The sequence below is a fragment of the Salmo trutta genome, chromosome 14 (assembly GCF_901001165.1).
Source record: "Salmo trutta chromosome 14, fSalTru1.1, whole genome shotgun sequence".
Taxonomy (NCBI): domain Eukaryota; kingdom Metazoa; phylum Chordata; class Actinopteri; order Salmoniformes; family Salmonidae; genus Salmo; species Salmo trutta.
The window spans coordinates 64,855,108-64,870,283 of NC_042970.1; the positions used below are offsets into that span (position 1 = coordinate 64,855,108).

Genomic DNA, 15,176 nt, shown 5'->3' on the forward strand with positions numbered 1-15,176 from the left:
GTTAGCCTCTCCCTGGAGCAACACACACACACACACACACAGAAACACACACACTTAAAGGAATATTCCTTTCACGCCTCACCCACTCGCAGACCTGGGGTGAAATACGATGTGTCGTGACACTAAATATTCAGGGCAATATGGTGGTTGAAGCTGGGGAGAGTAGTGGTGTTACGGTGATGTATGCCAAGCCACCCCACGCTAACTGGAGCACCCCAACACACTGTGACATAGTACCAGCCAAGAGAAGGAGCAGACGCTCCTGTTAGCTCTACCACTGCTGAATCTTCAAATCTGATTGATTTGACCGAATCTGACATTTATTTTCACCTCAGATTTCAGTTTAAGAAGAATGTGGGGTCATTCATAAGACAAGGACAACAATCGATTAAGAAGTCGTTTTGAAGAATGTATTCGAGAATGTATTAATTCACACAGTGCACGGTCAATTAGACTCCTAATATAATATACACAATAGTTGCTATTCATACTTTTTCACTTGGTTTTATCCATCTTCTCCTGGAGAGAAAGGGCATATATTTACAGTGGTAACAGTACTGTTTGCTTTATGGATGAACAACTTTTTCTATCTTATGTTAACTCATATACATAATAATTAGGTGGGTGCTTATATTTGTCATATTTCACACGTGAATTGGAAATGACATTTTTGCATTTCCCAATCCCCCTGAGACACCCTCAGAGAGTGGGGTCAGAGCCAGGGATCAGCCATTATTGACGGGAGACCCTGGAGCAATTATGGTTATGTGCCTTGCTCAAGGGCACATCGACAGATTTTACACCTAGTCGGCTCGGGGATTTGAACCAGTGACCTTTCACTTACTGGCCCAACGCTCTTCTGTTATTTGATCTTCAAGGAGGGCAGACGGGTGTACTTTAACCCCTGTAAGCTCTCAGAGCCTTGTCCATCCTCTTTCTTATTGTAGCACTAAGATTAAGACACTGGTTTTCTACAGGTACCTTTCAGCGCATGCCAATATCCCTCGCAAACAAGGAAGCTCCGTATGAAACACTAGGGTCCCCCTGGGAGAGCCCATGCTAACACTGTGTTCACTGAGGATCAGCACAGAGACAACGCTATGGTTGACTGGCTCAATAGAGCTATAGGAAGTAGACTATAACAAGTAGATTGGCCTGTAGCTGGCTCAATAGAGATACAGCGTGTATCAAATCAAATGTATTTATAAAGCCCTTTTTACATCAGCAGATGTCACAAAGTGCTTATACAGAAACCCAGCCTAAAACCCCAAACAGCAAGCAATGCAGATGTAGAAGCACAGTGGTGTCACGTCCTGACCAGTAAAGGGCTTATTTGTTATTGTAGTTTGGTCAGGACGTGGCAGAGGGGTGTTTGTTTTATGTGGTTCGGGGTGTGTTGATATGTGTTTATGTAGAGGGGTGTTTGTTTAGAGTATTCCGGGGTTTTGGTTATGTTCTATGTTTTGTATTTCTATGCTCTATCTATGTTGTGTATTTCTTTGTGTTGGCCTGGTATGGCTCTCAATCAGGAACAGCTGTACATCGTTGTTACTGATTGAGAGTCATACTTAGGTAGCCCTGTTTTCACCTGTCCCTTGTGGGAAGTTGTTGTTGCACTGCTGTGTTAGCCTGCAATACTATTCATTCCTACGTTTTCTTGTTTTGTTTATTAAGTGTTCTAAATAAAAGATAAAATGAGCACTCAACCCGCTGCACCTTGGTCCAGTATATACGATAACCGTTACAGGTGGCTAGGAAAAACTCCCTAGAAAGGCAGGATTCTAGTAAGAAACCTGCCTCCTGTAAGACACTATGATCTGTGAACCGTACATGATACAGATGACATCACGGTGTAGTTCTGCTCTTTTATAGTGTGCTCTATCATAAGGAGTATGTCTAGATTCTGAAAAAAACAACGTCATATTCATTTATTCAATATTAGACATATTGTTTAAAACACTACCCTCTACAAGAACATACCATTTCCATAATGGGCTCTTTGCTAATTGTAAAGGTGTGATCAATTTTATGAGCACCACCAACACCATGAATGGGAAAATGGATTCAAAAGGAAATTTGACTTGCTGACCTACCAACCCTAAAACTGGGATTGGTTAATTGCCGATAATTCAAATGTATATGTATAAAATTGGTCATATCATTAAAAGTACCAGAGAGCCCACTCTGGAAATTTGACGTGTATGAACAATATGTCTAAATCTAAGCTAAATCAAAAAGGGTCGTTTTAAGATCTTCGTATTTTTTATGTTGAATAAATGATTGTGGGAATGTGTATTTTAGAATCTAGACGTACATATTTGAGAGAACACTACAAGGAGCATAATGACACCGTGATGTCGTCTGGATCGTGTACGGTTCACAGGTCATAGCGTCTTACAGGAGGCGTGTTCTGTGTAGGTCTAAAAAGGGCCTAAAATGACCAGTTTCATCATGACTTTCTCGAATATTGTTTGTGATACAAATGTAACACCCATGTTAAACATCCTTCCTCCCTATGAAGGTTCTATGTGAGAATTGACAGAACAATCTGAGATGCAGTACAAAAAATATTTTACGCTGCCGCTGGCCTGTAATCACCACTTTACTAACTGATCCAGGGTCAATTTGTGGTTTGCTCTTAATACTACTGTTACCTGGTAGCCTACCCATTGACAGTCATCTTCAATTTAACCACCAGACCGTTGAACTAAGCTTCTGGCTGGATCACAAATGCCATTTTAATTGGCATTTTGTTAATAAAAATAACCTAAATTACCTCCATTACATTGTTATAATGACACTTTTAACACAGCAGCCAATGAGATCGCAGGAAGACGTTTCCGTGTCCAAATGACCATCGCGATCATTACGGCTCATCAGGAGTCAATGACAGCTAGGACGGTCGTCGAGGTAACACGTCACTCGGTGATGGGTTGACACGGCGATGCGTTAGCACCCCAAGGACACTATGTCACTCACTGTCACACAGGGGCCTCATCTGTCACCGTGGAGGGAGATAACTACCAGATTGCGTGGGGAGAGAAAGAGAGAGAAAAGTAGAGAGAGAGAGAGAGAGAGAGAAGAGAGTAGAGAAAGAGACAGAGGCAATGAGACAGATTCTAGAAGAGAGTAGTGAGAGTTCAAAGAGAGGTGGGGAGTGAGAGAGGGAGAGATAATAGGCAGAAAGAAAGAAAGAAAGAAAGAAAGAAAGAAAGAAAGAAAGAAAGAAAGAAAGAAAGAAAGAAAGGAGAGTAGGGAGAGGAGAGAGAGATAGTATGGAGAGAGGGAGAAAGAGAGAGATGGTGAGGAGAAAAGTGAGAGAGAGAGATAATAGGTTGCCATGGAAAGAAAAAATGGTGACCTTCTCCCACAGTTCTCCTGTAGAGGACTTAATCTGCTGTAATTACCTGACAAGTCAATAGGACTGGAGTGTGATGGCGGAGAGGCCTCACACCTGGTGACTACCATGACAATCACACCTCACCCACTGGCATGATGATAGAGTAGACAAGAATATACAGTGACTTCTCTGTCTTAAAGGGAATGGTCTCAGATACTTTTAGTCATAGGGTTGTATGCCACAAGGCAGTGGTGTGAAGTACTTAAGTAAAACTACTTTAAAGTACTACTTAAGTCGTTTTTTCTGGTATCTGTACTTTACTTCACTATTTATATTTTTGGCAACTTTTACTTTTACTTCACTACATTCCTAAAAAAATGTATGTACTTTTCACTCCATACATTTTCCCTGGCACCCAAAAGTACTCGTTACATTTTGACAGGAAAATGGTCCAATTCACACACTTATCTAGAAAACTTCCCTGGTCATCCCTACTGCCTCTGATCTGTTAGACTCATTAAACACAAATGCTTTGTTTGCAAATTATGTGTGAGTGTTGGAGTGTGCCCCTATCTATCCATCAATTACAAAATAATAATAATTAAAAAAATTGCAATCTGGTTTGTTTAATATAAGGAATTTGAAATGATTTATACTTTTACTTTTGATACTTAAGAACAGTTAAGCAATCCCATGTACCTTTGATACTTAAGTATATTAAGAACCAAATACTGTAAGACTTTTACTCAAGTAGTATTTTACTGGGGGACTTTCACTTTTACTTGAGTCATTTTCTATAAAGGTATCTTTACTTTTACTCAAGTATGACAATTAAGTACTTTTTCCACCACTGCAACAGGGCAGTATTTGAGCTCTGGGTTCCTTTTACTCTTACAATTGGTTGGTTGGTATTGGTTGGGGTAAGCAGCTCACTCCAGATAATTATCACTACCATCAAACCTCATACCCACTGATATTATGATGGAGAAGAATATACTGTGACCTCTCTGCCTTAAAGGGAATGGTCCAGTGCTGTATCTGAGCTATGAGTTTCTCTCACTTTTCAGTGACCATCCCTTTATGGTTTTCAAAGCTACAGTCTGGTATCTTGGGAACAGTTCCATGGTCATTTTATTGTGTGTGTATATATATATAAAACATTAGGAACACTGGCTCTTTCCATGACAAAAACTGTCCATGTGACTCCAGGTGAAAGCTATGATCCCTTATTGATGTCACTTGTTAAATCCACTTCAATCAGTGTAGATGAAGGGGAGAATTTTTAAGCCTTGAGAAATGGATTGTGTACGTGTGGGGTATGGTAGTAGATGTCAGGCTCACCGGTTTGAGTGTAACTGCAACACTGCTGGGTTTTTCACGCTCAACATGAGCCAGCATCCCTGTGTAATGCTTTAGACACCTTGTAGAGTCTATGCCCCGACAAATTGAGGCTGTTCTGAGGGCAAAAGGGGGTGCAACTAAAAATTAGGACGGTGTTCCTAATGTATAGTGCATTCGGGAAAGTATTCAGACTCCTTCACTTTTTCCACATTTTGTTACGTTACAGCCTTAATATAAAATTGATTCAACTGTTTTTTTCCCTCATCAAGCTACACACAATACCCCATAACGACAAAGCAAAAACGGAAATATCAAATTTACATAAGTATTCAGAACCTTTACTCAGTACTTTGTTGAAGCACCTTTGGCAGCGATTACAGCCTTGAGTCTTCTTGGGTATGACACTACAAGCTTGGCACACCTGTATTTTGAGAGTTTCTCCCATTCGTCTCTACAGATCCTTTCAAGCTCTCTCAGGTTGGATGGGGATCACAGCTATTTTCAGGTCTCTCCAGAGATGTTCGATTGGGTTTTTGTCCAGGCTCTGGCTGGGCCACTCAAGGACATTCAGAGACTTGTCCTGAAGCCACTCCTGCATTGTTTTGGCTGTGTATTAGGGTTGTTGTCCTGTTGGAAGGTGAACCTTCACCCCAGTCTGAGGTCCTGAGCGCTCTGGAGCAGGTTTTCAACAAGGATCTCTCTGTACTTTGCTCTGTTCATCTTTCCTTCGATCCTGACTTGTCTCCCAGTCCCAGCTGCTGAAAAACATCCCCCACAGCATGATGCTGCCACCACCATGCTTCACCGTAGGGATGGTGCCAGGTTTCCTCCAGACGTGACGCTTGGCATTCAGACCAAAGAGTTCAATCTTGGTTTCCTCAGACCAGACAATCTTGTTTCTCATGGTCTGAGAGTCTTTAGGTGTCTTTTGGCAAACTCCATGCCGGCTGTCATGTGCCTTTTACTGAGGAGTGGCTTGCGTCTGGCCACGCTGCCATAAAGGCCTGATTGGTGGAGTGCTCCAGAGATGGTTGTCCTTCTAGGTTCTCCCATCTCCGCAGAGGAACTCTGACGCTCTGTCAGAGTGACCATCGGGATCTTGGTCACCTCCCTGACCAAGGCCCTTCTCCCCCGATTGCTCAGTTTGGCCTGACCGCCAGCTCTAGGAAGAGTCTTGGTGGTTCCAAACTTCTTCCATTTGAGAATGATGGTGGCCACTGTGTTCTTGGGGACTTTCAATGCTGCAGAAATGTTTTGGTACCCTTCCCCAGATCTGTGCCTCGCCACAATCCTGTCTTGGAGCTCTACGGACAATTCCTTCCTCATGGCTTGGTTTTTGCTCTGACATGCACTGTCAACTGTGTGACCTTATATAGACAGGTCTGTGCCTTTCCAAATCATGTCCAATCAATTGAATTCAGCACAGGTGGACTCCAATCAAGTTGTAGAAACATCTCAAGGATGATCAATGGAAACAGGATGCACCCAAGCTATATTTCGAGTCTCATAGCAAAGGGTCTGAATACTTTTGTAAATAAGGCATTTCTGTTTTTTTTATACATTTGCTAAAATTACAAAAAAAAACTGTTTTCGCTTTGTCATTATGGAATATTGTGTGTAGATTGATGAGTAGAAATGTGTATTTTAATCCATTTTACAATAAGGCTTAAACGTAACAAAATGTGGAAAAAGTGAAGGGGTCTGAATTCACTGTATGCTCTGAACAAAAATATAAATGCAACATGTAACAATTTCAAAGATTTTACTGAGTTAAAATTCATATAAGGAAATCAGTCAATTGAAATAAATAAATTAGGCCTAATCTATGGATTTCACATGTCTGGGCAGGGGTGCACCCCGAAACGGTCCCCCAGGTGAAGAAGCCGGATGTGGAGGTCCTGGACCTGCGTGGTTACACATGGTCTGCGGTTGTGAGGCTGGTTGGACGTACTGCCAAATTCTTTAAAACGACGCTGGAGGCAGCTTATGGTAGAGAAATTAACATTCAGTTCTCTGGCAACAGCTCTGGTGGACATTGCTGCAGTCAGCATGCCAATTACATGCTATCTCAATTTTTTTATATCAGCTCATGAGACATGGGACCTACACTTTACATCTTGCGTTTATATTTTAGTTCAGTGTATATAGTTCCAATGGTCCAGTTAGTTAGAGCATGGTGGATGTGTAGCACATGGGGATGTGTGAAACTTACTCCTCAACCTGAAGTTTCCCCACTTGGGCCAGCGAATAGCTAGCTAGCTTTTCACGTGGCGCCGACTGGTAAGACAAGGCGATCTTTTAAATACCTCAAGATGTGTTATTGCACATTGTGTCAGTGAAGGTTTGCCGGAAAGGCATCTTATTCATCTTCAGAAAATATTCATTGCATTGTAATCCTGTAAATGTTATTTCAGTCAGTCTGGCCCAATATGTTGTCTGGCTGGGTTTTATATAGAGCTGCTGTCTAAGTAGATTGATTGTGTATATGACCTTGGGTTGTCTAGCCAGCAACCACCACATAATCCTATAAAGAGAAGCAGAACAGTCAAAGCATCAAGAGGATAAAGAGCCTGGCCTTACACACACTCACACACACACACACACACACACACACACACACACACACACACACACACACACACACACACACACACACACACACACACACACACACACACACACAGTGTCTGCACCTACGACCTCTCTGATTCACTAGGGTGAAATAAATACAGCCGTGGTTACACGTAATTGCATCTCCCGGAGTGCGGGGAATGTCAACACGATTAGTTCCACTTCATAGTTTCGTAACTCAGGCCTTTGCGGCAGTGTGTACCATTATAAATTATACTCTAGGTGGTAGGAAGTCTGGGAGTCAGTGGTTGAAATAATTTATGTTTTAGCCTGAGCTAGGCAGGCAAAGTGTGCTGCTAGCATAGGAAGCTATAGGGCAGAAAGAGAAAAATGCATTACTTAATGATATGAATTGGAGACTGGGCTTGGCTAAATAGTAAGCGTTCTGCGCTCTCTTGTTATTGGGCTTTTATCGATTGTTTACTACCTCTCACTCACTCTCTCTCTCTCTCTGTCTCTCTCTCTCCCTCTCTCTCGCTGTGTAGTGATGGGGGGAGTGGAGTCTCGTGGGGTGCTTAGGAAGATCAGTGACATGCTTGAGGTGATCCTGAAGAGGATGGACAGCCTCTCCAAACTGGACAACAGCACCACCAGCGACACCCGCCGTCTGGATGAGCTCAGCTCGGCCATCAACAGGTACGCTCTGGATGGAGTGGTGGGCTTAGGACAGGCATCTACCTTCCTTGTCTTCCCTTTTCTCACTCACTCTTTCCTCCTCTCTTGTTGCCGGTCCTCCTCTATGCTCTTGTTTGTTTTCCTCGTCAGTTCTTCCTCCTTTTCTTCCTCCTCTTCTTTTTCCTCCTCTCTTGTTATTCTCTTCATACCCTTCTCTTTCTCTCCTCTTTTGGCTGCCAGGCAGTCTCGCCTGATCTCAGCAGCTTTACTATTTGATAAAGGAAACGGGGATGTCTGAACTTGTCACTACCTTCTTCCCAGCACAGATCCTCTTTCAGTCCCTCTGTTCCACCAATATCCAATTTGACTGTCTGTGCTCTCCATTCAATCCCTTTTACTGCATTTCACATCCAATTTCTAAGGGTCAGGTTAAAATCTGTGGAAGGACAGTGACAGGACAGACAATGAAAGAGGAATGACAGCTAGGAAGGCCAAGGGTAGGAATAGCACATACAATGGGCTGAACCAAAGCTGCCGTGGGGCATACATGCATGTGGTTCAGGATCCGAGAGCGTTACCGCTCGATCAGACTCCGTCTCCAGAATCCCTCATTTCTATAGCCACCAGAATCACGCCTCATTATATAATGCCAGATGAACACTTCAGTTCAGCCCGGCATGTGAAAATGGGAGCGGAAGGTGTGGTATGTATTGTCTGGAGCAGATGTTAATCTCTGGCGCAGGCGTTCCGCTAGCGGCCCACCTCGACAACATCCGGCAAAATTCAAAATACAGAAATACTCATAATAAACATTCATAAAAGATACAAGTGTTATATATCGGCTTAAAGATGAACTTCTTGTTAATCCAGCCGCTGTGTCAGATTTCAAAAAGGCTTTACGGCGAAAGCATACAATGCGATTATCTGAGGACAGCGCCCTGCTTACAAAAGCATACAAACATTTTCAAGCCAAGTAGAGGAGTCACGAAAGTCAAAAATAGCGAGAAAATGAATCACTTACCTTTGATGATCTTCATCTGGTTGCAGTCACAAGCGTCCCTGTTACACAATAAATGTTCATTTTGTTCGATAAAGTCCCTCTTTATGTCCCAAAAACTCAGTTTTGTTGGCATGTTTTGTTCAGTAATCCACTGGCTCAATGGCGGTCAAAACATGCAGATGAATACATCCTAATAGTACCGGTAAAGTTTGTTGAAACATGTCAAACGATGTTTATAATTAATCCTCAGGTTGTCTATTGTCTAAATAATCGATAATATTTCAACCGGACAATAGCGTTTTCAATAGAAAGGAAAAAGAGCGAAGGGCGCGCAATCGGTCACGTGCGCAAACCAGCTCTGCGTTCTTCCTCAGTTCACTGAGAGAAAGGTCTCATTCTTCTTCTTTTTTCAGAAAACAAGCCTGAAACAATGTCTAAAGACTGTTGGCATCTAGTGGAAACCATAGGAACTGCAATCTGGGTCCTAACCCAATACATACTGTATAGGCATTCAATTGAAAACTACACACATCAATAATATCCCACTTCCTGGATGGATTTTCCTCAGGTTTTCGCCTTCCATATCAGTTCTGTTATACTCACAGACATTATTTTATCCGTTTTGGAAACTTTAGAGTGTTTTCTATCCAAATTATATGCATATCCTAGCTTCTGGGCCTGAGTAGCAGGCAGTTTACATTGGGCACGCTTCTCATCCAGATGTCGAAATACTGCCCCCAAGCCATAACAAGTTTTAACTTGAATCAATATCTGGTAATGTTCCTCTCTTGCGTAAAGACTGTTTCACTCTACATACTAATTTGAGCCAGTTTCTACAACAGGAAAATATTCCTGCAGCAACAACAAATGTAATTTGTTATGTGGATTATAAGTAACCCCCTAGAGTCGCTTGACACACCAGTGCATCAATCTAAGTTACATAACAAAAACATCCCCATCAAAATCAGTCAGTTTAAGCTAGAGATATCGGTTTCTTGCATTGGATGTGTCTCAATCAGCCGCATCCGCCCGTGTTGCACTTCCGCAGCTGCAGTGAAAGGTGGCAGAGCTAAAGCGGTGTTTGTCAGACCATGAGACATCCCGAAAAATCTTCTCGCGTAAACGTCTGCAGTGGTTTAACGGTTTAACCTACGGCTTAATGAATGGTTTAACCTTTGACCCCACAAGTGTCAGGAGACCTGTCTAAAGTTGGTACCATCGATGTGCCAACTTCTGTTTGGAAGCTTCCGAACTGTTTGGGCTACAAACTAATGGAAAGGGGTGATTCTCACAAACACGATGGTGTTCTCCGTTTTGCTCCACACAGGACTCTTCTGAAGGTAACCGGTAACAGTTTTAAAAAAATGAATGGAAGTATGAAGGTAGTTTTGTGCCTACCCCAAAAAAGAGGTTAAATATGTGTAAAAATAAATAAATATCTATATACAGTACCAGTCAAGTCCTGACACACCTACTAAGGATAGGGTTTTTCTTTATTTTTACTATTTTCTGCATTGTAGAATACTAGTGAGGATATCAAAACTATGAAATAACACATAGAATAATCTAAAATATATTTTGATTTCTTTAACATGTTTTTGGCTACTACATGATTCCATATGTGTTATTTCATAGTTTTGATGCCTTCACTATTATTCTGCAATGTAGAAAATAGTAAAAATAAAGAAAAACCTTTGAGTGAGTAGTTGTGTCCAACCTTTTCACAACTACTGTAATATATATATATATATATATATATATATATATATATATATATATATATATATATATATATATATATATATATATATATATATATATAGTCATGTTTATTTTTTAATGGCCAAATGAATCAGTCAGTTAATCAATAATGCATTTCCGTCTACTGTATGGTCGGTGCATCTTTAATTACTAGAGGTAGTGTGAGTACAGTTACTCTGCTTTGTAATATCCCTGTTGAGTTTTCATGGTGACCTAAAGAGCTGAGCTGTCATTGGACCAGATCCCCTGAGTGGCCCCCAGAGAGAGTTTGGCCCCAGGCAAGGTGTCCCTATGGCCCCTAAGGCTTAGAACTCTGTGACTTGGTGATATGCCCTCTAAAACACATGACCTACACCACCCTATGTATCTGTCACTATGGGACTGGGACTTACATTAGTAAGAAAGGGAGAGAAAGAGACTGAAAGAGAAGAAACAGACCGATAGGGAGATTGAGAGGAAGATAGTGGAGTGGGCAGAGAGAGGAAAGGGGGAAAGAGAGAGAGAGAGAGAGAGCGAGAGAGAGAGAGAGAGAGAGAGGAGGGTGAAATATGAAAGAAGAGAAATACTGTTGTGAGGCAAAAGACGGAGGGAGAGAGAAATAACCAGAGAGAGTTCTCCTGTATTACGTGACATCACGCAATCAAGAAATATCCCACTGTCTTCGGCCCATGCCTTATGAGGAGGGAAACCAAAATTGTTACAGAGCCACATTAAAGGATAATTAGGATGAAAGATTACAGGCGTATACATATTTGATGTACTGGGAGGGCACGCTCTTCAGAATAACATATTTCTCTGGATTGAACGGAGGCAGACGCCTCCTTTACTATTAAACAGACAAGCTAGAGAAGAGAGGGAGAAAAAGAGAGAGCAACATGGAGTAGGGTGAGGAAATAGGTTTTGGTGATTCAATCATTCAATTCCGTTTCCCCTGTTTGGGTTCGTTTGGTTTGTTTCTTGTGTGTTCCCAGAGAAGGAATAACTTGACGGAGCGAACTCACGGGAGGGAGAGAGATAGAGAGAGAGAGAGAGATAGAAAGAGAGAGGGGAATCCGACAGCTAGCGAGAGTGAGTGTAGAAAGTAAGGGAAATAGAGAAAAGAGAGGGAGAGGGAGATTAGAAGTAGAGATGAGTGATGTAAAAGGAACCGCAGTCTACTGGAGCAGAGAGAGACGTGGCTTGTTCCTTCCGCGGCAGTCGCCGACTGTAAATGTGTGCGCGTTCCTCTGCGTACAGTATGTGTGAGCGTGCATGTGTGTGTGTTCCTCTCTGTGTCCTTTGTGCACGGCCATTAATCCTAGCGTGCTCAGTCAGAGGGCTGTGCTCTGTGCTTTGGTCCTGTTCCCAGCCTAGCTGGCTTTAACCACCTCAGGTGAACCATCTAACCCCCTCAATGAGACTGTCCAATAACTCTCCTCCCTCCACAACCACTCTCCGAAACAAAGTGGTTCTAAGCTGACATATGGAATTGTTTTTAAGATGGTCATACTATGGGTCATTTAGCTATTTGATTTTTCATTTTAGTACCCCTTTTAGGTAGAAAAAAAATGAATCAAATATGTTTTGATTTGTTTAACACTTTTTTGGTTACTACATGATTCCGTGTGTGTTATTTCATAGTTATGATGTCTTCACTATTATTCTACAATGTAGAAAATAGTACAAAACAAAGAAAAACCCTGGAATGAGTAGGTGTGTCTAAACTTTTGACTGGTACTGGTTTGGCCGTTGTAGGCCGTCATTGTAAATAAGAATTTGTTCTTACGTTGAAACATCAATACGTACAGTATGTATATTTAAAAACTATCAAGGATAAACACAATAAAGTCCAAAACATAGTACTATTATTGGATAAATTAGGTCACTGCTTTTTGTATCCTTTACAGCTGTCTACAGCTTGTACTTTAAACCAGCCACAGCCTGATAACACTAGTCTAGAATGAGTTTAATTTCCTCCCCTAAGACCGTTTCTCTTTCTGTAGCTAACTCCCCATCACTGTGGACAGACAGTTAGTCAATTAGGCAGCTCAGTAGTCTATCCTCTACCTCATTTACAGAGAGCACACACACTCCCTGATCCTCTCTCTGATCATTATCTCTGTTAGTGGGGGTTAATGCTGCCTGCTGACCGGGCAAAACAGTTAGTGGGTATTGCACACCTCTGTAAACTTAAACTCCTTCCCAAACCGCCCCTCCCTTCTCCCTTTACTCTCTCATCTGAACTGGGGACTGGTGTTAAATATGCAAGGGAGCCATCTTATCCTGCAGGGGAAATTGTATTGGCTGTTACAGCAGGCGGTATGGGGCTTTTTCTATTTCACGCTCCAACCAAGTGCCTCACAATTAGCCTCTTCGGCAGCCTGTTAACACTGTCTTACATCTGTAGGAAAGAGAGGGAGGGAGAGAGCGAGAGAGCAACAGAGAGAACGAGAGAGAGAGAGAGATGTATAAGTACAAGCTCTTTATTCTGCTCAACTTTTATTAGCGTTGTTAAGTCATCCAGTCAGATGGTACGGAGTTTGAGGTGACACTGATGTTGTTCTCTGTCTGTCTCGACACAGTATGGGATGAAAGAGCAGCCCAAAGTCTGTTTCTCACTTTGTGTGATTGTGTCTTTTTGGTCTGTGTGTGTGCAGGTTCCAGCCAGCAGGCCTGGTAGAGAGGATCCAGGCTATAGCTCAGAACGTGTCCAACATGGCGGTCAGAGTGGAACAGATCCTCCAGAACAGCATGGCCGCCGGCAGAGGTACAATGTTATAACACTAACATTACGGACTGGGTTATTGCTGTGCAATACATATGGAACTGCCCATGTCTTATTCACATCATTGCGGTGGCCCAAACCTTACTTTCTATGAACATTGTCCTTTCCAGCGCGGTTCCAGCAACTATGGCGGCAACTATGGCGGATGGCTAACTAGGCCAGCTCAGTGCATCTTGGCTTGGCTCTGGTCGGTTCGGCTCAAGCGGTGTGAAAAGGTTCTTACCACTCTATGAAAACACTAAACGCTGTAAGCTTTCGGCGGGTAATCAGAACATCAAGTCCAAACTTTCAAACGGCAAAACACGTCAGACTTTTACACCTCAGATCTAAAATACAGCAGCCATTCAAAGTGCAACAGGACAAGTGATTCGCGTATGAAATGAATTGATGTGTGGGAAATAAAAGTAAGATCTACTCTAATATAACAGATCAACAGTACAGCCAGCCGTCTCCATTTTATTGCTTTCCCTCCACTGCTGTTGACTTCTTCTGCCCATCTCCTCCTTTTTTAATCAAATCAGAAATCATTTCGCTACCGGCACAAATGATTCCGATTGCGCTGGAAACATACACACAGGAAGACACACACACGGGCGTTTATCAAGGGAACTCAGTCGACAGTCCTTAATCAACTCTTCTTTCCTCCTTCTCCCTCTCCTCAACCAACAGCAAAATCGTTATCGGAGGTAATTAGTTTTATCTCCCTTTGCTTTCACGGTGAAGACGTGAGGGCAGAACCACAACCGCTTTTATTAATCACAGATTAATACAAACCACACTCGGTGGACTTTATTGTGCGTTTCGACTCGAGCGCATCGGTGATTCATCTCGTGGCCGAGAGAGACACCCAAGACGATGTGCTCGGAAGTTGGAATTCGCACCTCCCTCCCAGCCACCGCTTTTTTGTTTTTGTCCGAGTTTTTATCTAATTAGCCCGCCACACATTTAATGGTGGCCGTTGTGACGGTTATTATTGTTGTAGTCAAATGGAAGGCGCCGAAATGTGTCGCTGGGAAATATGTGTTTGAGAGGAGAGAAGCTTGAGGGATGGAGTGACTGAGATAGAGAGAGAGACGAAGCTTTCATTAGACACACGGAAGCAGTCAGAGAATGTTTTAGGTCCAGAGAGAGGAGTGTATATATATATAGATGGAGGGATAGACAAAGAGGTAGGGGAGATAGAGAGAGTAGAAGTTAGAGGGGGGAGAGGAAGCAGGAGATCGCTCTCTCTCCTTCCTGAGTCCAAGACCGAAACCTCATCAATCTAACTTCCCGTCTTCTCCCATCCATACTGCTGGAACTTCCTGTTTCAACTCCAGTCTCTCTTCCTGGCTGTAGGCCCCCAGCTGCAGGGAGGCAGTTAGTCAACTCAATGGACCAATTAATGCAGTGAGTGCAGCGTGAGTAAGCGGATACACATTGTACCGTTAGCCCGGGAGGGGTGACAGCAGTGACAAGGGGTTGTATTTCTGTACCCCGCGGTGAACAGTGTGCACCAAAGCAGGCCTGATGTTGCATGGGAACTGATGGTACATATGGTTTGCTGAAAATGTTGTTAAGTGTCTGTTTTAAGGATGTCTATTGTCTTCACGGAATAAGTATTCTGTTGCTATTCAAGGTGATGTAGGCATAGATATGAGGCTTAAAGAGTCTGTATGACTATGATGTGTTTTCTATGTCTCCACAGTGTAACTATGATGTGTGTGTTCTATATCTCCACCGTG

General features: G+C 42.6%; 1 protein-coding gene across 2 annotated transcripts in view; it reads left to right on the forward strand.

Annotated features, from left to right (window-relative positions):
- Positions 1-15,176, forward strand: part of LOC115208646 (alpha-1,6-mannosylglycoprotein 6-beta-N-acetylglucosaminyltransferase B) — a 136,419-nt gene that overhangs the window by 37,436 nt on the left and 83,807 nt on the right. For both annotated transcript variants that reach the window (XM_029776857.1, XM_029776858.1), the window contains exons 3-4: positions 7,798-7,948; positions 13,325-13,434. In XM_029776857.1, coding sequence (XP_029632717.1) covers positions 7,798-7,948; positions 13,325-13,434 — 261 coding nt within the window. The remainder of the gene's footprint in view (positions 1-7,797; positions 7,949-13,324; positions 13,435-15,176) is intronic.